Here is a 21,488-nt window from a genome sequence, read left to right as displayed (position 1 = left end):
GTTATGATGTCAGTTCTCCCCAAACTGATCTATTATAGATTCAACACAATCCCAATGAAATACCCAACAGGTGTTTTTGAACAAACTGACAAGCTAAAGTTAATTTTTAAGAAAATTATAGAAATCTAAACAATTTCAAGACTTGCTCTACAGTTATAGTAATCAAGACAGTAGAATATTGGCATAAAACATATATATATATATGCATATATATATACATATATATACACGCATATATATATACACACACACACACACACACACACACACATATATATATATGTCAAACAAAATAGAGAATTTAGAAACCCATGGAAAGGATAATCTATTCAAAAAATTTAGAACTAAATATTCATATACAAAAAAAACCCTTAAGCCTTTGCAGTATAAAACCCATAATAAATAGTATGATCACTTTGCAAAAGTTATACAAACCCTATATGACTCAGCAATTCCATTCCTAATCATTTACCCTGGAGAAATGAAAACACATATCCATACAAAAACCCATGTATGACTGTTCATAGATGCTTTATCCATAACAGCCAAAAACTAGAGACACAGATGTCTTTCAACAAGTGACTAGATTAAACTACAGTATATTAATACAAGGAAAAATTCAACGGCAAAAGTACAGAACTACTGATACACATAGCAACATGGATAAATATCTTAAAATTATTCCAAGTAAAAGAAGCCAAACACAAAAGAGCACATACTGCATGATTCCATTTATATGAAACTCTAGAAAAGACAAATCTAATTATAGTGACCAAAAAGAAATCAGTGCTTTCCCAGTGCAGGAGTGGGATAGAGACAAAATGACTGAGATGGAGCGCAGGGAAAATTTGGGGGATGGTGGGAATGTTCTATCAATCTTGATTGTTGTGATGATTTAACAGGTGCATAACTTTGTCAAAGTTCAGCAAAAAGTACACTTAAAATGGGTGCATTTTAGGGGTGCCTGGGTGGCTCAGTCAGTTAAGTGCCTAACTCTTGATTTTGGCTCAGGTCGACCTCACGGTTTGGGAGTTCAAGCCCCACATTGGGCTCCATGCTGGCAGCATGGAGCCTTGCTTGGGATTCTCTCTCTCCCTCTCTTTCTGCCCCTACCCCACTTGCTCTCTCTCTCAAAATAAATAAATAAACTTAAAAAAAAAAAGCCACTATAAAATGGGTGCATTTTGTTGCATGTAAAGTATAGATCAATAAATCTGATTAAAAACACAGGTCAAGGCATACATCCAGAGAAACAGAGATTGACTGCATGAATTTATCTTCTCCTACTCCTAACATCCCTTACTAAATTAGAAAAAAAAAAGACTCAAATAGATGGTCTTAGCAACCATCTAAAGAAACTAGAAAAAGAGCAAATGAAGCCCAAAGTAAGCAGAAAAAAAGGACATAGTAAGTATCAGAATGGAAATCAATGAAATAGAAAACAGAAAAATAGAGAAAAATCAGTGAAACAAAAGCTGGATTCTTTTTTAAAGAAGGAATTACATAATAGTGTTCATAAATTTTTAGCCAGACTGATTAGAAGAGAGAAAACACAATTACTGATACCAAGAATGGGAGGATGACATCACTAAAGAAAACTATATAAAAGGCTAATGAGGGAATGTTATTAACTTCCTGCTAATAAATTTAACAACTCGGATGAAATAGTCAAAGTCCTTGAAAGACCACCAAAGCTCACCCAGGAAGAGATACCATTTCTTCTATATAAACTCTTCTGGAAAATTTGAAGAGGTAGAAATAGTTCCTAATTCATTCTTTGAGACCAACATTACTCTGATACCAAGACCAGATCAAGAGATTATAGAGAAGCATAAAACAATACCCCTTAAGGCAGATATGAAAATTCATAACAAAATTTTAACAAATCAACCCAATGCTATCATTATAAGGATAACACCTTAAGACCAAGTGCAGAATGCATAAGACCAGGAATGCAAAACTGGCTTAACATTAGAAAATCAAATAATACAATTCTCAATTAATGGACTTTAAAAAACACAACAACACTGTATGATCATCTCAACAGATGCAGAGGAAGTATTTAATAAAATCCAACATCTATTTCTAATATAACTCTCAACGAGCTATAAATAGGAGAGAACATCCTAAAGTTGATAAAGGGTATCTAAGAGAAACCTAAAATAATAATTAATGGTGAAAGACTAAATGTCTTCTTCCTAAGATCAGCAACAAGTTGCTTGTACTACTTGTATTAAACACTGTACTGGAGGTTCTAGCCAGTGCAATATGGCAAGAAAAGCCAATAAAAAGCATCCATATTGGAAGGGAGCAAGTAAAAATGTGTTTATTTGCTGATGACATGATCACAGATGTAGAAACTGATGCAATCTACAAAATAGGTACCAAAACGAACTAGTGAATTTAGCAAAGCTGCAGAATATAAGGTCAATGTACAAAAATCAACTGAATTTCTATACACCAGCATGAACAATCCTTTGTAAATATAGGAGGATCTGGAATTTATACACTGCTGGTGAGAATACAAAATGGTACAACCACTTTGGGAAATAGTTTGGTAGTTTCTTAAAACAAACAAAAACAAAAAACAGCTAAACATACACCTACAATCTGATCCAATCATTTTACCACTAGATTTTTACTCGAGAGAAATGAAAGCATATCCATACAAAGATTTGTACATGAATGTTCATAACAGCTTTATTTGTAATAGCCAAAATTTGGAAACAACCCAAATACCCATCAATAGGTGAATGGATAAACAAACTGTGGTATATTTATATAATGGAATACTACTCAGCAATGAATAGGAATAAACTATCAAAATGATGAATTTCAAAATAATTATGCTTCAAGAAAGAAGCTAGTATATACTATATGATTCTGTTTACATAAAATTCTAGAAATTACAAACTATAGTGACAGCAGATCAGTGGTTGCCTGGGGAATAAAGGAGTCAAGGAAAGGTAGGAGGGAGGAACTATAAAGAGACACAAAGAAAATTTGGGGTGTGGTATGTTTATCTCAGTTGCATGAGTTTCATGGGTGTATACAAATGTCAAAACTCGACAAGTTGTATACTTTAAATTTGTGCAGTTTACTAAATTTCAATTACAATAAAAAAGAAACAAAATCTTGAGATAAGAAATTAGTTCATAAAAAAGAACAACACAATATGCAAAGGGAACAAAACAGGAAAAGGCTCTCAGAAATCATAAATGTGAATATAAAAATAAAGAAGTCAAGGGGCGTCTGGGTGGCTCAATCTGTTAAGCACCAGACTTGTAGTTTCTTTTTTTTTTATTTTTTTATTTTTTTTTTAAATTTTTTTTTCAACGTTTTTTTATCTATTTATGGGACAGACAGAGACAGAGCATGAACGGGGGAGGGGCAGAGAGAGAGGGAGACACAGAATCGGAAACAGGCTCCAGGCTCCGAGCCATCAGCCCAGAGCCTGACGCGGGGCTCGAACTCACGGACCGTGAGATCGTGACCTGGCTGAAGTCGGACGCCTAACCGACTGCGCCACCCAGGCGCCCCCAGACTTGTAGTTTCAACTCAGGTCATGATTTCATAGTTTCATGAGTTTGAGCCCCGCATCTGGCTCTCTGCTGGCAGCACAGAGCCTGCTTGGGATTCTCTCTCTCTCCCTCTCTCTCTGCCCCTCCCCTGCTCATGCTGTCTTTGTCTCTATCAAAATAAACTTAGAAAAAAAAAAAAAAAGGAAAGAAATCAGTAAGAAAAAAATATCCCAGCAAGTAGAACACTTTGCATAATATAATGGATAAAGAGAAGACCCTAAGAACTTCCAGAGAGAAAGAGACAGTTACACAAAAAGGAATAAAAATTAAATTAATAAAAGACTTCTTAACAAGAAGACTAGATGTAGGTCTCCAAAATTCTGAATAAAAATGATTTTCCATTTAGAATTCTCTACCAAACTACCAATCAAGTATGGCAATAAAGACGTTTGCAGATACGGAGGGCCGTCCAAATTTATGTCACACTTTCTTAGAAATTCTCAGAGAAGGTGCTCCACCAAAACAGATCAAGAGGAAGAAATAGGGGTCCAGGAACAAGAGTCAACTGAGGAGGGCAGCAAAAAGAAATAAGAGGATGATAGCTCTGCAGCAAAGCTGGAGAACAAGCAGTATAAATTGGAGCAGAAGGACGCAAGGCTCTAGGAAGGTCTCCAGAAAAAATTATTAAAGGAATTGATAGATTACTAGGTATGTTTGTGCATTTGTAGAGGGGCACAACCCAGACACACAGACAACATAGATAAGGATATAAACTGCAAAAAGATTAAAGACAAATTAATTTGTAGTTTAAAAAATAAGTGAGGTAGGGGCACCTGGGTGGCTCAGTCACTTGAGCATCTGACTGGCTCAGGTCATGATCTCATGGTTCATGAATTCAAGCCCCACATCTGGCTCACTGCTATTAGCGCAGAGCCTACTTTGGATCCTTTGTCCTCTTCTCTCCCCTGCCTGTGCTCGCTCTCTCTCTCTCTGTCAAAAATAAACATTAAAAAAAATAATAATAAATAAAAAATAAGTGAGAGAATGAATTACTCCAGAAAAATAAATTATTCAAGAAAATGAAACTATAGTATAGTGCTTGGCTTGGCAGTGAACGATATTTACATAGTTGTAATACTGATGAATACTTAACCACCATAAGGGCAGCTACTCCCAGAAAACAGAACATAACAAGTGCTGAGAGTGCAGAGAAACTGGAATCCTTGAGCACTACTGGTGGGACTGTAAAATAGTACAACCACTATGTTAAACAGTAAGGAAGTTCCTCAAAAACTTCAAAGTAGAACTACCATACCATCTAGCAATACTTCTGGGTACATATCCAAAAGAATTGAAAGCAGGGTCTTGAGGAGATATCTGCACACCCATGTTCACAGCAGCATCATTCACAATAGCCAAGAAATGGAGGCAACTCAAATGTCTATTGAAGGATGAATGGATAAACAAACTGTGGCATATACATGGAAGGGATTATTATTCAGCCATAAGAAGGAAGGAAATTCTGACACATGCTACACCACGGAGGACATTATACTAAATGAAATAATCCAATCACAAAAAGGTAAGTGCTGTTTGACTCCACTTATATGAGGTATCTAAAATAGGCAAATTCACAGAAACAGAAATTAGCATGGCAGTTACCAGGGTTTATAGGGAAGGGGAAAAGGCTAGTTGTTTTATAATGGGTTTGATAAGATAAGAAAGTTCTGTAGATGTTTTACAACAATGTGAATAAACTTGACACTACTGAACTGCACACTTAAAAACTGTTTAATTGTGGGGTGCCGGGGTGGCTCAGATGGTTGTGTCTGACTCTCGGTTTCAGCTCAGGTCATGATCTCACAGTTCATTGAGTTCAAGCCCAGCATTGGGCTCCATGCTGACAGTGAGGAGCCTGCTTGGGATTCTCTCCCTCTCTCTTTCTCTGTCCCTCCCCTGGTCACGTTCTCCCCTCCACCCCAACTCTCTCTCTCTCTCAAAATAAATAAATAAACTTAAAAAAATGATTTAATTGGTCAATTGGTATTACTTTTCTTACCATAATTTAAAAAAAGATTAATGGGGTCATGTCAGAAGACACAGGAGCCCACTTGGAAGGAAGGAGTCCCCACTGGTCAAACTTGAGACAAACAGAATTTTAAAAAGTCATGACTATATATAATGACCACTGTAACATTAATTTTTAAGAATCTATGAGGTAATAGTGATACTAAAAAAATCTTTATAGAAGAATGGAAGGTATTCATTGCAAAAGAAATTATATTAGAAATTATTTAGAAAATGAATACTTTCTATGCAATTCTCTGTGTAGTAGCGGTTAGGCAAGGATCATCAATGAATACTAAAACAATTAAGAATTGTTGTGGAACAGGATATTCAAATGATACCAAAGCAACACCCACAGATGACTTACTAATTACAAAGGGGAAAATGCACCTTACAATGGAAAGATATGACAGTTAACACTTTAACAAAGTGATCAAACTTAGCATCACTATTAGAACACCATGCCAAAAAGAAAAAAGAACACCCTGTTACTGTGTGGTGTCCCCTAATCTGATAAAGATCGAATACATAACAGTGCCTATGAATTATACCAGTCAAAAATGCTTACTCTGAATCTAATCCCTCCTCCAGATCCAACTTCCAATATATAGGAAATACAGGGGATAGAGGAACAAGTTAAATGACACCACAGGGAAACAATCAGACACAATTCAGAATGTGAGACAATCTACAAAACAAGTGACCTAGATTAAGAGAGACTAAGGAGACAATAATTAAACACGTGAACCTTGATTCGATCCTGTTTGAACAGTTTACAAGAAGACATTTTTGGGACAACTGGGGAAACTGGAATATAAACTAGATACTAGATGATTTTTAAAAATCATGATTAAGTATATATTTCCAATAAACATAAATAAAAAATGTTTAACCTCACTAATTATTAAAACAAAATATGTTAAAATTTACCTATCAAATTGGTGACAATAAAAATTAATACATTTTTTGGGGGGCAGGACAATCTGGTAACATGTAACAGAGGTTTTTAAAATATTTATATACTTTACCCAGCAATTCCACTTCTAGGTATTCATCCTATAGAAATAAGAGTTGTACATAAATATTTATTGACCAGAATGTTCACTGCAGCATTACTAATGAAAATGGGCACAACCTAATTATCCAAATGGAATAATAAATTATATAATACTTTCTAATCATTAAAAATCTTAATTTGAGATAATTAACATGAAAAGGTCCTCAGAAGACATTAAGTATATGGAAGAGAATAGTTATTTTTTGTGATCCCAGAGGGCACAACTAGGAACTATCACTGGAAACTATAGGGAAGTAGAGTTTGTCTCAGTGTAAGGAATAACTTTCTAACAATCAGAATTTTTTAAACAATGAATGGCCTGCTTCATGAGTTAATGAGTTTTGTGTTATTAGAATTCTAAGCAAAAGCTGAATGGTCACTTGGCAAAGATATATAGAACAGATTTATATGTTAGGAGATTAAAGAGAAGATCTTAATGCTCCTTTTCTACTCTAAGAACTTATAATTCCATATAAAGTTTTCCATTAGCTGGAATGTCAGGAAGGAAGTAGCTGGTAATTCTTTGTAAATGCTGTTAAAGACTCACCTGGCATTAAACTAAAAAGAGATTATATTTATATTAGAATACTGGAGTTGAAGGATGACTTGTATTATCATATTCTGTATCGATAACATACACATTATTGATAAAGTGAAAGAACATTAACCCAATGGAGAGAACTCAAACTGAATTGACAGGAACTACATTACTAATTTCTCTGTTTCTAATAAAGAACCTGGAGAGTTATACTTTTCCAAGGTGAAATAGCACTTAACATATCAAAAAGGACAGGAGGCACTATATGCTTCCTCTTTTTGTTTCTGGCTACTCTTTACTTCATATATAAATAGAGGAGGAATAAAATATATCCCCACTCTCCTCTGCAATTTTGTACAGAATCTTTAAACTTTGGGCGCATGAGTAGTGGGCAGTGGGAAGTAACACAAAAACATGGTATCACACTGGGTTCCTGGAAAGCAGAAGCAAGTGCTAGAGGACTCTGAAATTTTTAGAATAAAACTGGTGATGATGGCAATTCAAAAAGGAATCCCCTAAAAAACACACTTAAAAAATAATAGTAATAACCTTTTATTATGGATATTTTCAAATACACACCAAAGTAGAAAATATAGGGGCGCCTGGGTGGCTCAGTTGGTTAAGCATCCGACTTCAGCTCAGGTCATGATCTCACAGTCCTTAAGTTTGAGCACTGTGTCGGGTTCTGTGCTGATGGCTCAGAGCCTGGAGCCTGCTTCAGATTCTGTGTCTCCCTCTCTCTCTGCCCCTCCCCCTCCCACTCTGTCTCTCAAAAATGAATGTTTCAAAAAAAATTAACAAAAAACAAAGTAGAAAATATAATGAATCCCCACATAACTATCACTCAGCTTAATTAATCAACATTTTGTAAAAGTTGTTCCCTCTAATTTTCCAGGGTTTTGGCATTTTTTTTTTAAGAGTTGAAAACAAACACCTGACATCATACTACTTTACCTATAAAAACTTCAGTTTGAAAAGGTACCCTTTCTTGCAAATAATACCAAGTATTCAATAAATGTTGGCTGCTAGGTACTGTTAGTGGCTAGGTACTGTTCTGTGTATTATACTTGTGCTTACAAGTATTAATTTTCACATATGCTAAACCTCATTATTACACCCATTTTGCAAATGAGAAAACTGAGTTTTATTGGCTCAGGTCACAGAGCCAGTAAGCAGTGGAGTTAGGGTATGAACCCAGAAGTTAACTCTAGATTAGACTTTACTCTCTCAACCACTAAAGTATGCTGTCTTTCCCCTATGCATGTTATTCTAGCTGTTTCTTATGGGATATAGATTATTATGGTAAAGTGGGAGAGGAACTGCTAAGTGGGAAAGAGACTGGAAAGACGCTGTAACATGAGTAGCTGCTCATTGCTTTTCTTGTGAAATTTTCTCTTCTAAATGCCCCAAACGAGAAGGGAAATATAATTGGGTATCATCAGTGTGAATTGCCTAGGACATAAAAGAAAGTCACCTCACAGAGGGAAAAGCAATGCTCAAGTCTCTTCCACAGAGGTTAAACACACACAAACTTCTTTCAATCTGCCCCTCCAGTTAATGACCCGCAGCGAGGGGGCCTGGGTCGATGGGAGAGGGGTGTCTCTAGTTCCACCAGACCTTTAAAATGGTTCAAACAAGGGGCACGTGGGTGGCTCAGTTGGTTAAGCATCTGACTCTTGATTTTGGCTCATGCCATGATCACACAGTTCATGAGTTTGAGCCCTGCGTCAGGCTCTGTGTTGACAGTGTGGAGCCTACTTGAGAGTCTCTTTCTCGCCCTCTCTCTCTCTCTCTAAATAAATAAACTTAAAAAAAAAACAAAACTTTAAAATAGTTCAAACAAAGAGATCTCACAAGCAGAGGGCTGAGCCATCAGTACAAGCAGTATTTGATTCCTTAATGAAGTCTTTGAAGAAAAAATAAAAGGACCTGGAAAAAAAACTTCTTCTGGCTGATGCCTCAGTTCCAAAACTACTAATTAAAGATTTGTTTTTAAAAAAAAAAAAAGGGATGGGAGTAGTCTCCTCCGAATCTTTGGTCAAGAATTCTCCTAAAACTCTTCCTAGTAATTTATGACAGATCTTAGAATAACAGAATTATTTTCCCCATGGAGCCTACCTAGGGTGTCCTCCACTCTCCCCAAACACAAACAGAAGTGCTTCTTCCTTGTTCCTAGTGCACGCTATACATAATTCTCTTAGAGCACTAATCAATATTGTGGTATAATCATCTTTACCTTCTCTGGACTATCAATCCCTAGAAAGCTAGGACCCTACTTTGGTCCTCTTTACATTTCAAATTCCTAATCTTCAAACCTAGCATCACTGAAAATATTTGAGGAAGATTTGCTAAATGAATAGAGAAAGAAGCTGAGGATGACCAAATATGGAGTGATATTTAGGAGAAGATAACTTTTATCAGTACCTCTCTAACCTCAGCCCCTTCAGTATAGCCCACAAGTTCCCCTCCCTTTAGGAGTTTTCCCACCAGCTACTAGTCCAGGATGAATGATAACAGGGCCTATATCCTTTGAGGGCTGGAGAAAGAATCGGGCCACTTTGCTTTGTAATAGCTTTTAATGAACTAGGGAGAACTCAGCTTGAAGAATCTGGAAGGTAGTCAAAACCTTTTAGGAGCTTTTATTCAAATGCAGATACAGAATATTATTTGAAATGCCTGCCTTTTTACATTTAAATCCTGAAGGAAATAGGGAAAATAAATAATTCTATATAAAACACTAGTGATTACTATGCAGCCCTTGGTCATCCACTTCTATTTTTCAGACAAAAAAATTCCCTATCAGAAAACTACAGGTCTGGTTACAGCCCTCAGCCATGGAAGACGCACTCTTCACATAGTGGTATGAGTCTCCTTGGACCCCTCTCTAATACAGGTTAGCCAAACCACTTGGGGAATTATTTGGTTAGGCAATCTTTTAAAGTAAAAATCTTTGGGTAAAGAAGTTATCTTTCTCATCAATTTTAGAAAATTCAAAATAATCTCCCAGTTTAATCTATATTACACTGGAAAAAAAAAAAGAAGTCCCATCACATCTTTTACATGCCATTCTCTGGTTACCATGTTACCTTGGTTAGTGTCCTTTGGGCGTTCTATATGAGCAATGACTTCCTTGAGATAACTTTGCTTCTGCTTTTCTAGATCTGATTGTGAAAACGTTGGAACATTAGTCCTTGAACAAAGCAAACCGGGAGGAAAAACAGCCCATTAGAACCATGAGTGTAGTGTTTATAGAGAGAAGTCATATATTGCTGATCAGTTAGAACAACTAACTTTCAGAGGCAAAATACTCTTTAAGATCCAGTGACAGAAGACAGTGTTAGTCACATAGTATAAAGCTGAAATCAAGTATGGAGTTGAGAAAAAAAGGAAGATGAGAAACAGATACAACCTCCTGTTAACAAGGCATAGGAAAGTGAAGATTATCCAGTCCCCAGAGAAAGTAAGCACTTGTTGAGTAATTCAAGGTTAATCAAGAAATAACTTCACAGAGCCACAGAAAAACTCAAAAAGATAAAGACCAAAAAGAACCAGCTGGGTGTGGCAGTTAGAATACTGGTGACCTTGGCAAGAACAATTTTTGGCCCTTGCTCATCCTGTTTGCACTGTACTATGGAGTCAGTGGATTAGAATATGGAGATAATAAATTCATAACTGTTCTAAGTAGCCTGACTTGGCTCTTTGGTATAACTTCCACTGTAAGTAATTCACCAAGTTTCCCTCAATTGTGCAAAGAAAACAAAACAAACAAACAAACAAACAAACAAACTGGGATTAAGGATAGCAGTCAAAGGAAACTTTAGCCTTACTTCTAATACATTAAAAAGAATTTAAAGCAGAGGAGAGCCTGGGTGGCTCATTTGGTTAAGCTTCCGACTCTTGACTTCAGGTCAGGTCATGGTCTAGTGGTTTGTGGGTTTGAGCCCTGCATAGGGCTCTGTGCTGGTGGTGCAGAGTGCTTGGGATTCTCTCTCTCCCTCTGCCCTGTGTGCTTTCTCTCTCTTTCAAAATAAACTTAAAACAAATTTAAAGCAAAATAAATATAGTATCTGTGTAATAAAAAAAATTTTTTTAATCCCTTTGTAGGGAAGTCAATCTGACTCAACCTAAAAAATAGCTCTGCTATGGGGCGCCTGGGTGGCTCAGTCGGTTAAGCATCCGACTTCGGCTCAGGTCACGATCTCACAGTTTGTGGGTTTAAGCCCCGCGTCGGGCTCTGTGCTGACAGCTTGGAGCCTGGAGCCTGCTTCGATTCTGTGTCTCCCTCTCTCTCTCTGCCCTTCGCCTGTTCACACTCTGTCTCCCTCTCTCTCAAAAATAAATAAACATTAAAAAAAAAAAGCTCTGCTAATTGAAAAGGCCCATGTAGAGACACTGCCATCTCCTGGCAACAAGAGAACAGATTGTAAAGTGACCCAAATCTGCAACCTCTACTAGAATTTTCCCTCAAGGACAGCTGCATTCAAGTTGGAAGAGATGACTAAATGATCTTCTACATAGTTGTATTTTAATGTTTGTGTTCAAATTATTCTAACTTCCTATCATATCTGTGACCAGGCTTCCCCATACACAGGAAAAGAAATCTTACATTTATACAGTGTTTTCACTAATAGGTCTTTCTGACTCTTCAAAATAACTGTGAGAAACAGCAGGGAAGGCATCATTAGCCTCATTTTGTTGACAAATAAACATAGATTATTTGACTTGCCCAAGGTTAGACAGCTACACGTTAGTGGTCCCAGAACTTAAAGTATGCTTACTCCTGGTGCATGGTTTTATTCCACATTAAGGGGAAATGGAGGAGCGGAAGACAGAAATTGAAGAGAACCAACAGAAACCAGAATATTATCATACTGTTACCTTCTTTTGGCTTGCAGAACAGGTATGACTTTGCCTAGTCTTCTCTCGTTGACTTTCAGCTTCCCAGAATCCTTGTCAAGAACATCCTGCTTTCATTCAAAGCAGAAGATAGTCATATAAAAAAAACAAAAAAAAAAAAAACAAAAACCAAAAAAACTGAAAACACCATTTACAGACATATTCTTAAACTATAGGCTACAAAGGCATATTCCTGTACCCTACTGTGTAACAGGCACTATAGCAGATGCCTTAAATGAGATAATAACTAATTTTAAGGAAAAGAAAGAAATCCTAAGTTGTATGCCCATTTGACAGGGAATCAGGCTTAAAGAGGTTAGGTAAATTGTTGAAGATTTTTTAGCTCTTCAGTGGCTGATCAGGTGCCGTATCTCATTTAGCATAGCAACCAGAGATTGAGACTTAGGGTTAAAACCCCCCAAAAAGGAAAAGTAATAGTAATATCATCATTATCTTAGTAATTAGCCAATAATAGCAATTTAATATTATATACCAGTTACCATATAGACATCATTTAATTAATCCTTACCATATATGTGTGAAGTTTTAGTCCCATTTATAGATAAGAAATATGAGAGAACAGAGAGGCTAAATAATTTTCCCAAGGTCACAGTTCTAGTCAGGGTTCAAATCCCAATTTGTTTGATGAATACAAAGCTTTGCTATACAGCTTGTGAATGAAAATAATTTTTCTCTTTACCTTGAAAAAATATACGTACTTTGTTTGATGAACTGGAAACAACTGGAAACGTCATTTCACAATTTGATTTATGTGATCCATTTTTCCAGGATGACCCCAAATGAGGAGTCTCTGAATTGTCCAAGATCTGAGAGAATACAGGTGTAGGTTTCTTACTGTCAGGCATATTTTTATCAGACACAGTTTGCTGAAAGTTACTGTCTGGAGAAGAGAGCGGGGGCATATCCCAAGCAGAATTATTGGGACTGATCCCTTCAGATTCAGTGCAGAGTTTGCTCTCATTTGGGCTAAGACCATCTTCTCTCATCTCTTCCCCAAGGGAGGAGGGCTTTTCAAGATCTTTGGATAAATCAGTCTTGTCCTTATCAAGCACAGCATCACAAACTGTTGGATTAAATGGTGCAACTGTTACTTTTACAAGATTCTTTTCTAGTGCAAAGTGTCTGTTTAACGGTTTAGTAGGAGTTGGGCCATGACCAACTGATGTACTTAGTTGAGGTAGTTTTAAGAGGCCAGGGGTCTCAGCTACTGGTCCCAAGGTGTATGATGAATTTTTCTCTTGGGAAGTATCAAATAGAATTTGATCCCCTTTCCCTCCCTTCTCAACGTGACTGCTGTCATCTTTAAGCAACCCTCCTCCCCAAGAAAAGTGCTCATTTGATAGGTCATCATCCTTCAAGAGCTCCTGAATATCTTCCTCTGTGAAACTGAAATGGCCATCATCTTCTTCTCCCTCAGACAGATCCAGCAAGGAGTCATCCAATCCATCCTCATCCGAGGAACCCCATGAAAATGGGGCATTGTCTTTAGGCAAGAGAGAAGTCCCAGAAGACTGTTCAGAGGGCACTAGTGAGCACGTCATATCTGGAAAAATAAGAAACAGTTTCACCGAGGTACAGGAAATCCCTATATCAACTTCTGTTTTATAGAGTGGTAGTATCCTAATATTTCAAATTCTTTGCGCCATGACTTATAACATGAGAAAGAATTTTAAGATATTTAACCTTACCAGAATCATGGAAATACACATTCGAACAGTGACATGCTTTTTTTCCTAACAAAATAGTAAAAATTAAGATGTCACAATATCTAAGTTGGTAAGGATGTAGGAAATAAGCGCTCTCACAATCAGAATAAGACCATTAAGTCAGCACAATATTTTGTGGAGAGTAATTTGCAATACCATTTGACCTCACAATTTTACTTCTGGCAATTTTTCCTACAGTAGTACCTATACAAATGCACATCGATGCATTTATAAGGATGTTCAAAGCAGAATTACTCAAAATAGCCAAATATTGGAGAGAACCTTAATGTCCATGACCAGAACTATTTAGCGGAATCATGGTACACTCATTCTATGGGATACTTTACAACTATTTAAAAACACAATGAAATAGATCACTATATACTAGCATGGAATAATATCCACAACATAGAAGGAAAACAAGTATATATTGTGTAAAATGCTTGGTTTTTCAGTTTACACTTTGAAAAAACAAACACGTATAACTTTTAAAGTTATAAAAAAAACTTTAAGAATACAAGAATTGTCTTCCATACTGTGTGGAGCTGCTGGCGTGATCTCTTTGCCACGAGACCAAATGGAAAAAGGTTTCAGCTCCTGCTAGCTGTTCCTTTCAGGAGACTTGTCAAAATGATTGACTCCCACCTTCCTGCAGGCACAAAGAAAATTAGAGGATCTTCTCATCACTTTCAACTCTGCTAATTACAAAGTCAACTGTATTATGCTTTAAGGTGCTCCACCTATTAATTTTGATCTTGATTTTTTTTAAATACCAGAAAGTTGGATTTTGAGTCAAGAACATCAAAGAAAAATCTTTAGAGGGAAAATTATGCAACTAAGGAACTAGTTTTGTTCCTCCCAACAATTTGTTCTTTCTTGAGAATTATCATTTGCTCCCGTAAGACGAATACTGGCTTGGGAGTCTTGAGACCTTGCTTATAGTCCTGGTTCTGTCACTAACCAGCTGTAATAATTTGGGCAAGTCACTAAATCCCTGGATTTGTCTCATTTATAAAATGGGAAAGGGGTGGGAAGGCAGACTAGGCAATGTCTAAGATTCCACCAAGATCTAGAAGTTCATCATGATCACACATACCAACGTCTCATTTTCAGTTTATATATAAATGCAAAGAACAGATCCAGAAAAATATAAAACTGATGACTGTTATAACCCATGATGGGACCAAGAGATCTCAAGGGAAGACTTCAGTGTCATTCTGAATAATGTCAACTATTCTACTTGAATATTTGTATATTACTTATGTAATCAAAACCTAGCTTTTACACAGTGATGGACCTAATCGAAATTATTTTCTAGATGGTAAAGGTCATAAAGCTTGTATTTCACACATCACGTCAACATCTGAGAAGCTATTAAGAAATGCTTATACACTAAACTCAAATAATTTCAAAAACTCCCTGTTAGCCTTTTAACGGTGATTTTCCCCCACCCCACTTTTCCTTCACACTCTGAATTTTAGCTTTAGTTCATGCACTCTTTCAGAAAACATTTTCTGAGCTACTATCATCACACAATACTGAGCAGGACATGTTTCTATATGACTTCTTAAAAACAAAGATACAGTTTCCTACCTTGGTAGGAAGACAACATTGAAAGTTATGCACTAATATCAGAAAATATAAAATGGTATGAATAATAAAGTACTAGAGAATGAGAAGAAAAAGAGGTATTACAGAACACTAGCATTTGAAAGGATTTACATAATGTATAACATATTGACTATAGTTAACCATACTGTATTTTTATATTTGAAAGTTGCTTGAGACAGTAGATCTTAAAAGTTCTCATCACAAGGAAAAATTTATAACTATGTGAGTTGGTATGTGTTAACTACTCTTACTGTGGTAATCATTTAGTATTATGTACATACACCATTATGTTGTATGCCTTAAACTAATACAGTGCTATATGTCAATTGTATCTCAACAAAACTAGGGGTAAAATAAATTTAAAAAAATTTAAAGAAGGAACTTAAACTTACCCATCTTATAAATGAGATGGGACAAAAAGAAATATTAAGTACCTATTATAAACCAGTCACTACGAGACACATTTTACGACTTCTAATTTAACTCAACATAACTCTGCAATATAGACCTTACCAAATAAACTAAGCTTTCTGTTGCATTTAAACTTAGGGCTGCTGAGACTTTTTATCTTATTTTACCAATATTCCAGCATTGTTGTGAGAGAGTTCCAGGCACTGCAGGCACTGAAACAGGTGACTCTATGAAGAAAAAGTAATTTCTCTGCACAGTGACTGGGTTATTTTATATTATTTCTTTAGGCAGCATTAAGAAAAAGTTTATATGTAAAGTTTGTAGGTGTAAAGCACAAGTATCATAGGCACCGGGTTAAGCAGCTTTATTTCTGAGAAGCCCTTTCTAAGCCACTATCTCCATTCTCATTCAAACTTCTTCCAAAAGGTCTAGTTCAAGCAGTTGGCTTGCCCAAATGAAGAGTTCAATAAATGTTCACTCTTAGGAAACTCAGGGTAAGAAGCATTAAGAGGGGTGCCTGGATGGCTTAGTCTGTAAAGCATGTGGCTCCTGATCTCAGGGTCGTGAGTTTGAGCCCTATGCTGGGTGCAGAGATTAAAAAATAAAATCTTAAAAAAAAAAAAAAAAAAAGGCAGGAAGTAACTTAACCAAGCACACAGAGCTAATAATGCTAGAACAAGGATCTAAACCCAGGTCTAATTCCAAAGGTAATGCTTTTTCCTGCTACCCTTGTCAGAGATTTGCCCAGGGTCAGTCAGCAAATGGCAGAGCTTTCCAATTTCACACTCTCTAACATACTATGAAAGATAAAGATACTGAAGAGGGCTTTTAATCCCTCAGCAAAAATAACTTAAGCCACTTTATTAAACACAGGCTTCCCCGGACTTCCCAGGTAGAATAGAATAACATGAGAAATACTCCTGAATGCAGCCAAACCTCACTGGAAGAAAATCATGGTTATTGGCAAACTTTACTGTGCACACATAGGATCAATATCCTTCACAAGAACTGAAAACATCAATCCCTATACTACATGACATCCAGAAGCACAGAGCTGGCTCTTCTGAGTTTCTTTCAGAGAATGTTCCAATAGGTTTGGGAGCAAAATTATGCAAAACAATACAATATACAGATAATTTTTAACTTGCACAAATCATTCTCTCCACAATTTTATTTCCTCATTAAAAATGCTTTTTATTATACATAACTTAAAACATATACAAAAATCACAACAGTATAACAAACTCTCATAGATCCACCACTCAGCCCCAACAACTATCAGCCCATAGTAAATCTTGTCCCATCCACTTCCCCCCTTTACTGGATTATTTTGAAGCAAATCCCAGGCATCACATCATTTCATCTGTAAATAACAGGAATTCCTTATCATAAAATACATGGTTCAGGTTTCCAATTATTTTATAAATGTCTTATTTTTTAAGATTGAAAAAAATCGGTTTCCGTATAAGTCCACACACTGCAATTGGCTGACATGTTTTATATTGTACTCTATAGGTTCCCCATCTTTTTTCCTTGCAATTTGTTAAAGAAACAATACCAGATAGTGTATGGATACACACATATATCATTAAATTATAAAAATATGCATGGGACTAGGAAGCACAAAATTCAGGATAGTGGTTACTTCTGGTGGTAGAGAGGGAAGAGGAAGGTCAAGGGGGCATGAGTACCTTCAATTCTATCTGTAATGTTTTACTTCTTAAAAAATAAATAGATAAATAAATAAATAAATAAATAAATAAATAAATAAATAACAAAAAGACCTCCAAGAAATATGGCGAAGGGTGCCTGGCTGGCTCGGTCAGTAGACCTTGAGACTCTTGATCTTGGGGTCATGAATTCGAGCCCCATGTTGGGTGTGTAGAAACTACTTGAAAAAAAATATGGCAACATAATGAAAGTAAAATAAAGGAAGCTGTGTTCCCATTCCAAGGGGGAGGCAAGAAAGTTAATCATTCCTCTAAGTTCCATCCTAGGCCCTGAAACACCTGATAACATCTAAGACAACTGGATCCCAAACATGTTCCAGGACATTAGCTCCAAACCTTGGCCAACACTGGCATCAATACCCCCTCCCTTTGGTAATTTATGGAATAACACCTATTGTTCTCCTGACACTCACTTTTGATCAGAGGCTATGTTGGGTTCTTGAAAGAACATGCACCCTGGACCCCCTTCCAATATAAATTCATAACCCCAAGTGACAGAGAGACTCACTTTTCCTTTTCCAAGTCTCCCAGACACTCCATCTGCTCTACTCTCTCACTTACACTATTCAATGAACTCTGTTCTCACTTCCTCCTGGCTCACATTTGATTTCTATCCTGAACTAAGCCAAGGACTCTCTTGAGCCTCAGACCCCTCGGAGTCCTCAGATTCAGCTTGCCTACATCAATAAGATAAAGCTGAATGGTGTGCATAATGGTATTATTTTGTTACTTCCTACAAATTTCATATGCTTAAAATATTGAATAAAAATATTTCTAAATTAAGAAGCCAGTGGAGAAAGACAATGATTACATTCTGAAGTTTCAAATGTCCTCTTCTGTACAATAGAGACCATCACAGTAGCTACCTCATAGTGTTGTTGCCAGAATTAAATGAGACCGTGAACATAGAGCACTTAGCACAATAGAAGCACAATGGAAAAGCTAAATAAGTACTGGCTATAGTTTCTATTTCATCCCACATCATCACCTCCCTGACCCCTAGAGAATCTTAAGGAAGCATAGAAATGGTAGGAAAGAGTGCTAATCTAATAGAGAACTCCCCCTGGGTCCTTGCTTGTTAAGAAATTATCCAGTATACTCTAATCTCTTCTAGTTTAACCCAGCATTCAACCATATTGCCACTGAATTAAAGACCAGGCTGTGTGCACGTCTGAAATATCAGGCAAATCCTGCAAATTAATGGTTACTGAACTGTCTTGTATAGAGGAACTGCACTAAAATTCAGAGACCTCAGCAAGTCACTGAAAGTCTCTGAACCTCAATACAGATGAGAACACTCATCTGGAAAATGGGGGATAATTATACACTGTTAACTTCAAACACCGATTATGAAGATCAAATGAGGGGATGTTTATGAAAGCACTCTAAACCTAAAAGCCCTATACTAATGAAAGTTGGTATTGAATTTGCAAGAGGTGGGGGGAAAAAAAAACTCAGATAAAATTAAGTTCTAAAATGAAGTTCCACAAGACGGCCTTAGTACTTCTCTGTCTGCCATTCTACCATTAGCTGACTTTCTTAGCACTTGCTTTGTAACTGCCACCTAAAATGAGATCTCTTTATTTTTAAGGGAAGAGTATTTTTCCCATCTCAAGTCTGTCTCTTATTCCTCTGCTCCCCATCCCTTCTGTGACCCTATTCTGTCCTTCCATGTCTCTCTCACCTGTCCACCCCCTTCTTCACACTTCAGTTTACCACCCCCTCGCTCTGTTCTCTAACCACCTAGCTGCAACCTCAGAAACTGGTTCCCTTTCTATTTTTATCGTACCTAAGAAAACCTATTGCCTTAAAGCACAGAGCCTTATTTTATTCAGGCCACTAAAACTGCAACACCAGACACAACCCCATATCCCTCTTTCAAGGTTCTAAAACCAAGACCATTACCAAGCTATGGCCAAGAGCAAAGAATATTTCCAAGGGACAGGCCTTTGATTTCCAACCTTTCCCATATCCAATACATGTGAGGCACGCGGCACAAAAGACACTCACTAGGCTTTATCTCTCTATAAAAGGGGCATAACATTTAAACAAAATCAAAGTGAACTGAAATTATCTGTAAGAATTCTGCAACTTCCTTTGAAGTAACTGGAAACACCGTAGGACAGAAAAACAACCTAGGGCTGGAAATCTCTGCTTTAGGTTAACATTTCACTAGATATGGATTCCAGGACTCTCATCCCACAGGGGCATAAAAACTAAATATTAAAAAAATGCAGCAACAGGTTTCTCCTTTAGAAGAAAATGTTTTTAAACTAATTTAGGCAGGATTGCCAAAGATCGCAGCCTCTAACAAATCCAGAAGAAACTGGAGATCAGGGTGGGGCAGCAGGTGAGCAATTCAATCACTTCTTTCCCTTCTCCGGGGCCCCCGCTGCGGTGCCAACTACCCTCCCTCCGCCCAAGAAAGAACTGGTAGCACCACCAGTCCCGAGAACCCCTCCGGGCCCAAGTCCACCCTTCGTAGGACACTACTTGGGCTCCCCCTGCTCTTCCTTACGAATGCAACGGCCCCAGCACAGCATCGCCCTTGGGGCTGGGCCTTCTCTCTTCCCTTCTTCCCTCCCCCGAAAACACCAAGAAACTCCCGCCTCCCGGTGGAAGGCGGGAGAAGCGCGGGCTTGCTCCGCGCCCCTCCCCCCGGAGGGGCCAAACCGACCTCCTCCGCAGGCCTCGGTGGTGCACCCCTCACCCTGATAGTGACCACCCACACCCACACTTCCGCGGGACCCACGCCCCGCCAGCCCTAGGGGTGGGTCATCCTCTCCTCCGCCCTTAAGGGGCTGCTGTAAGACCACGATCTTCTCCCTAGCAACAGCCCCCCAAGTGGGGCATGGAGCAGCAGCACCCCCAACCCACCTAACACACCCATCCTCCCACCCCCACTGGGCAGGGAGACGGACGGCGCTCTCCGTCTCGCAGGTGACCCAACAGCCTCCCTCTTCCTCAGCAGGGTGAGGGGCATCTGTCGCCAGCCGACGTGGAGGTGGGGCGCAGGGACACTCCCCCTCCCGCCGCCATCACCTCAGGAACGACAACGAGCCCCTTCCCAGCAGGGCGAAGGCCTCCCAACCCTTCAACAGGGTGGACAGACATGTACGGCCCCCTGGAGAAGCAACAGGCGCCCCCATCCCCCCTCCCAGCCGGGAACGCTGACCCCTTCATCCCTCCTGCTCTTCACCTCCGGAAGCGGGGCCGAAGCCTGTGCGAAAGACTGCGCCTCACTCCGCCCCCTGCGCCATTTTATCGCCCCCTCCCCGACCTCCCCCACCTCTAGCCAACCGGGCCAGCGCAAGGGGGAGGGCAAACAGGCAGTGATTGGCAGGAATCCGCCCCGCCCCTCAGGGGGTTGTGCCCCGAGCAGGCGCGGCGACCCCGCCCCCGTACCGCCTATCCTGCCTACTGGCTCCTCCCCTTCTCGTCTCATCGACCCGCTCGACTCTCAGCTGCTCCTGACTCTTCCCTGGCCGCTTTCAGGAGAAGGGTCCAGGCCGAGCAAGCCGAGCGACGAGCTCAGCTGATGCAACCTAACTGGGCCCGCGTGCCACTTCCCGGCACGCGGCGGCGGCGGCGACCGAGGAAGCGGCGCGGTGCCGGCCTGAGCGCGGGAAGCAGGGGCGACGGTGCCATGGGGGACGCTCCGAGCCCTGAAGAGAAGCTGCACCTTATCACCCGGAACCTGCAGGTAGGGCCTCGGGGTTGGAAATGCGCTGTCAGGGACTGGGGGCTCGAGGTCCAGTGACCCTGAGTGCCACTACAGGGTCCTAACTGTGTGGGGTCGGGGGCTCCGCACCGAGGCAATTCAGAGAGACTGCTGGTTGGTCGGTCAGTCGTTCAGTCAAGCAGCAGTCATCTGGGTCCCACAGAAATGACAGTGGGCTCACCTGTGTGCAGTCACCTTGTATTGAGCCA

The 21,488-nt window shown here is 38.9% G+C and overlaps 2 protein-coding genes across 11 annotated transcripts in view; one reads left to right on the top strand and one right to left on the bottom strand.

The window, feature by feature from the left end:
* The window catches only part of S100PBP (S100P binding protein), a 47,765-nt gene that overhangs the window by 16,640 nt on the left and 9,637 nt on the right, over positions 1-21,488 (bottom strand). The window contains exons 1-6 of one of the 9 annotated variants that reach the window (XM_040468273.1): positions 20,758-20,841; positions 14,343-14,455; positions 12,799-13,643; positions 12,062-12,150; positions 10,270-10,373; positions 6,617-6,644 (exon numbers count right to left, since the gene is read on the bottom strand). In XM_040468273.1, the coding sequence (XP_040324207.1) occupies positions 6,640-6,644; positions 10,270-10,373; positions 12,062-12,150; positions 12,799-13,641 (1,041 nt within the window). In that variant the 5' untranslated portion in view covers positions 13,642-13,643; positions 14,343-14,455; positions 20,758-20,841 and the 3' untranslated portion in view covers positions 6,617-6,639. Of the gene's footprint in view, positions 1-6,616; positions 6,645-10,269; positions 10,374-12,061; positions 12,151-12,798; positions 13,644-14,342; positions 14,456-20,600; positions 20,713-20,733; positions 20,853-21,369; positions 21,433-21,488 lie in introns of those variants that run through there. The other 8 variants (XM_040468228.1, XM_040468203.1, XM_040468265.1 and 5 more) reach the window with 8 other exon arrangements.
* Positions 21,060-21,488, top strand: part of YARS1 (tyrosyl-tRNA synthetase 1) — a 29,209-nt gene continuing 28,780 nt past the window's right edge. Inside the window, exon 1 of one of the 2 annotated variants that reach the window (XM_040468188.1) lies at positions 21,060-21,261. In XM_040468188.1, coding sequence (XP_040324122.1) covers positions 21,097-21,261 — 165 coding nt within the window. In that variant the 5' untranslated portion in view covers positions 21,060-21,096. The remainder of the gene's footprint in view (positions 21,262-21,488) is intronic. The other variant, XM_040468194.1, reaches the window with a different exon arrangement.

Source organism: Herpailurus yagouaroundi, unplaced genomic scaffold, assembly GCF_014898765.1.
Source record: "Herpailurus yagouaroundi ecotype Mexico unplaced genomic scaffold, PumYag 77, whole genome shotgun sequence".
NCBI classification, from domain to species: Eukaryota; Metazoa; Chordata; class Mammalia; order Carnivora; family Felidae; genus Herpailurus; species Herpailurus yagouaroundi.
Note: the sequence above shows the minus strand (reverse complement) of the source record. Positions and strands in the feature narration are given on the sequence as shown.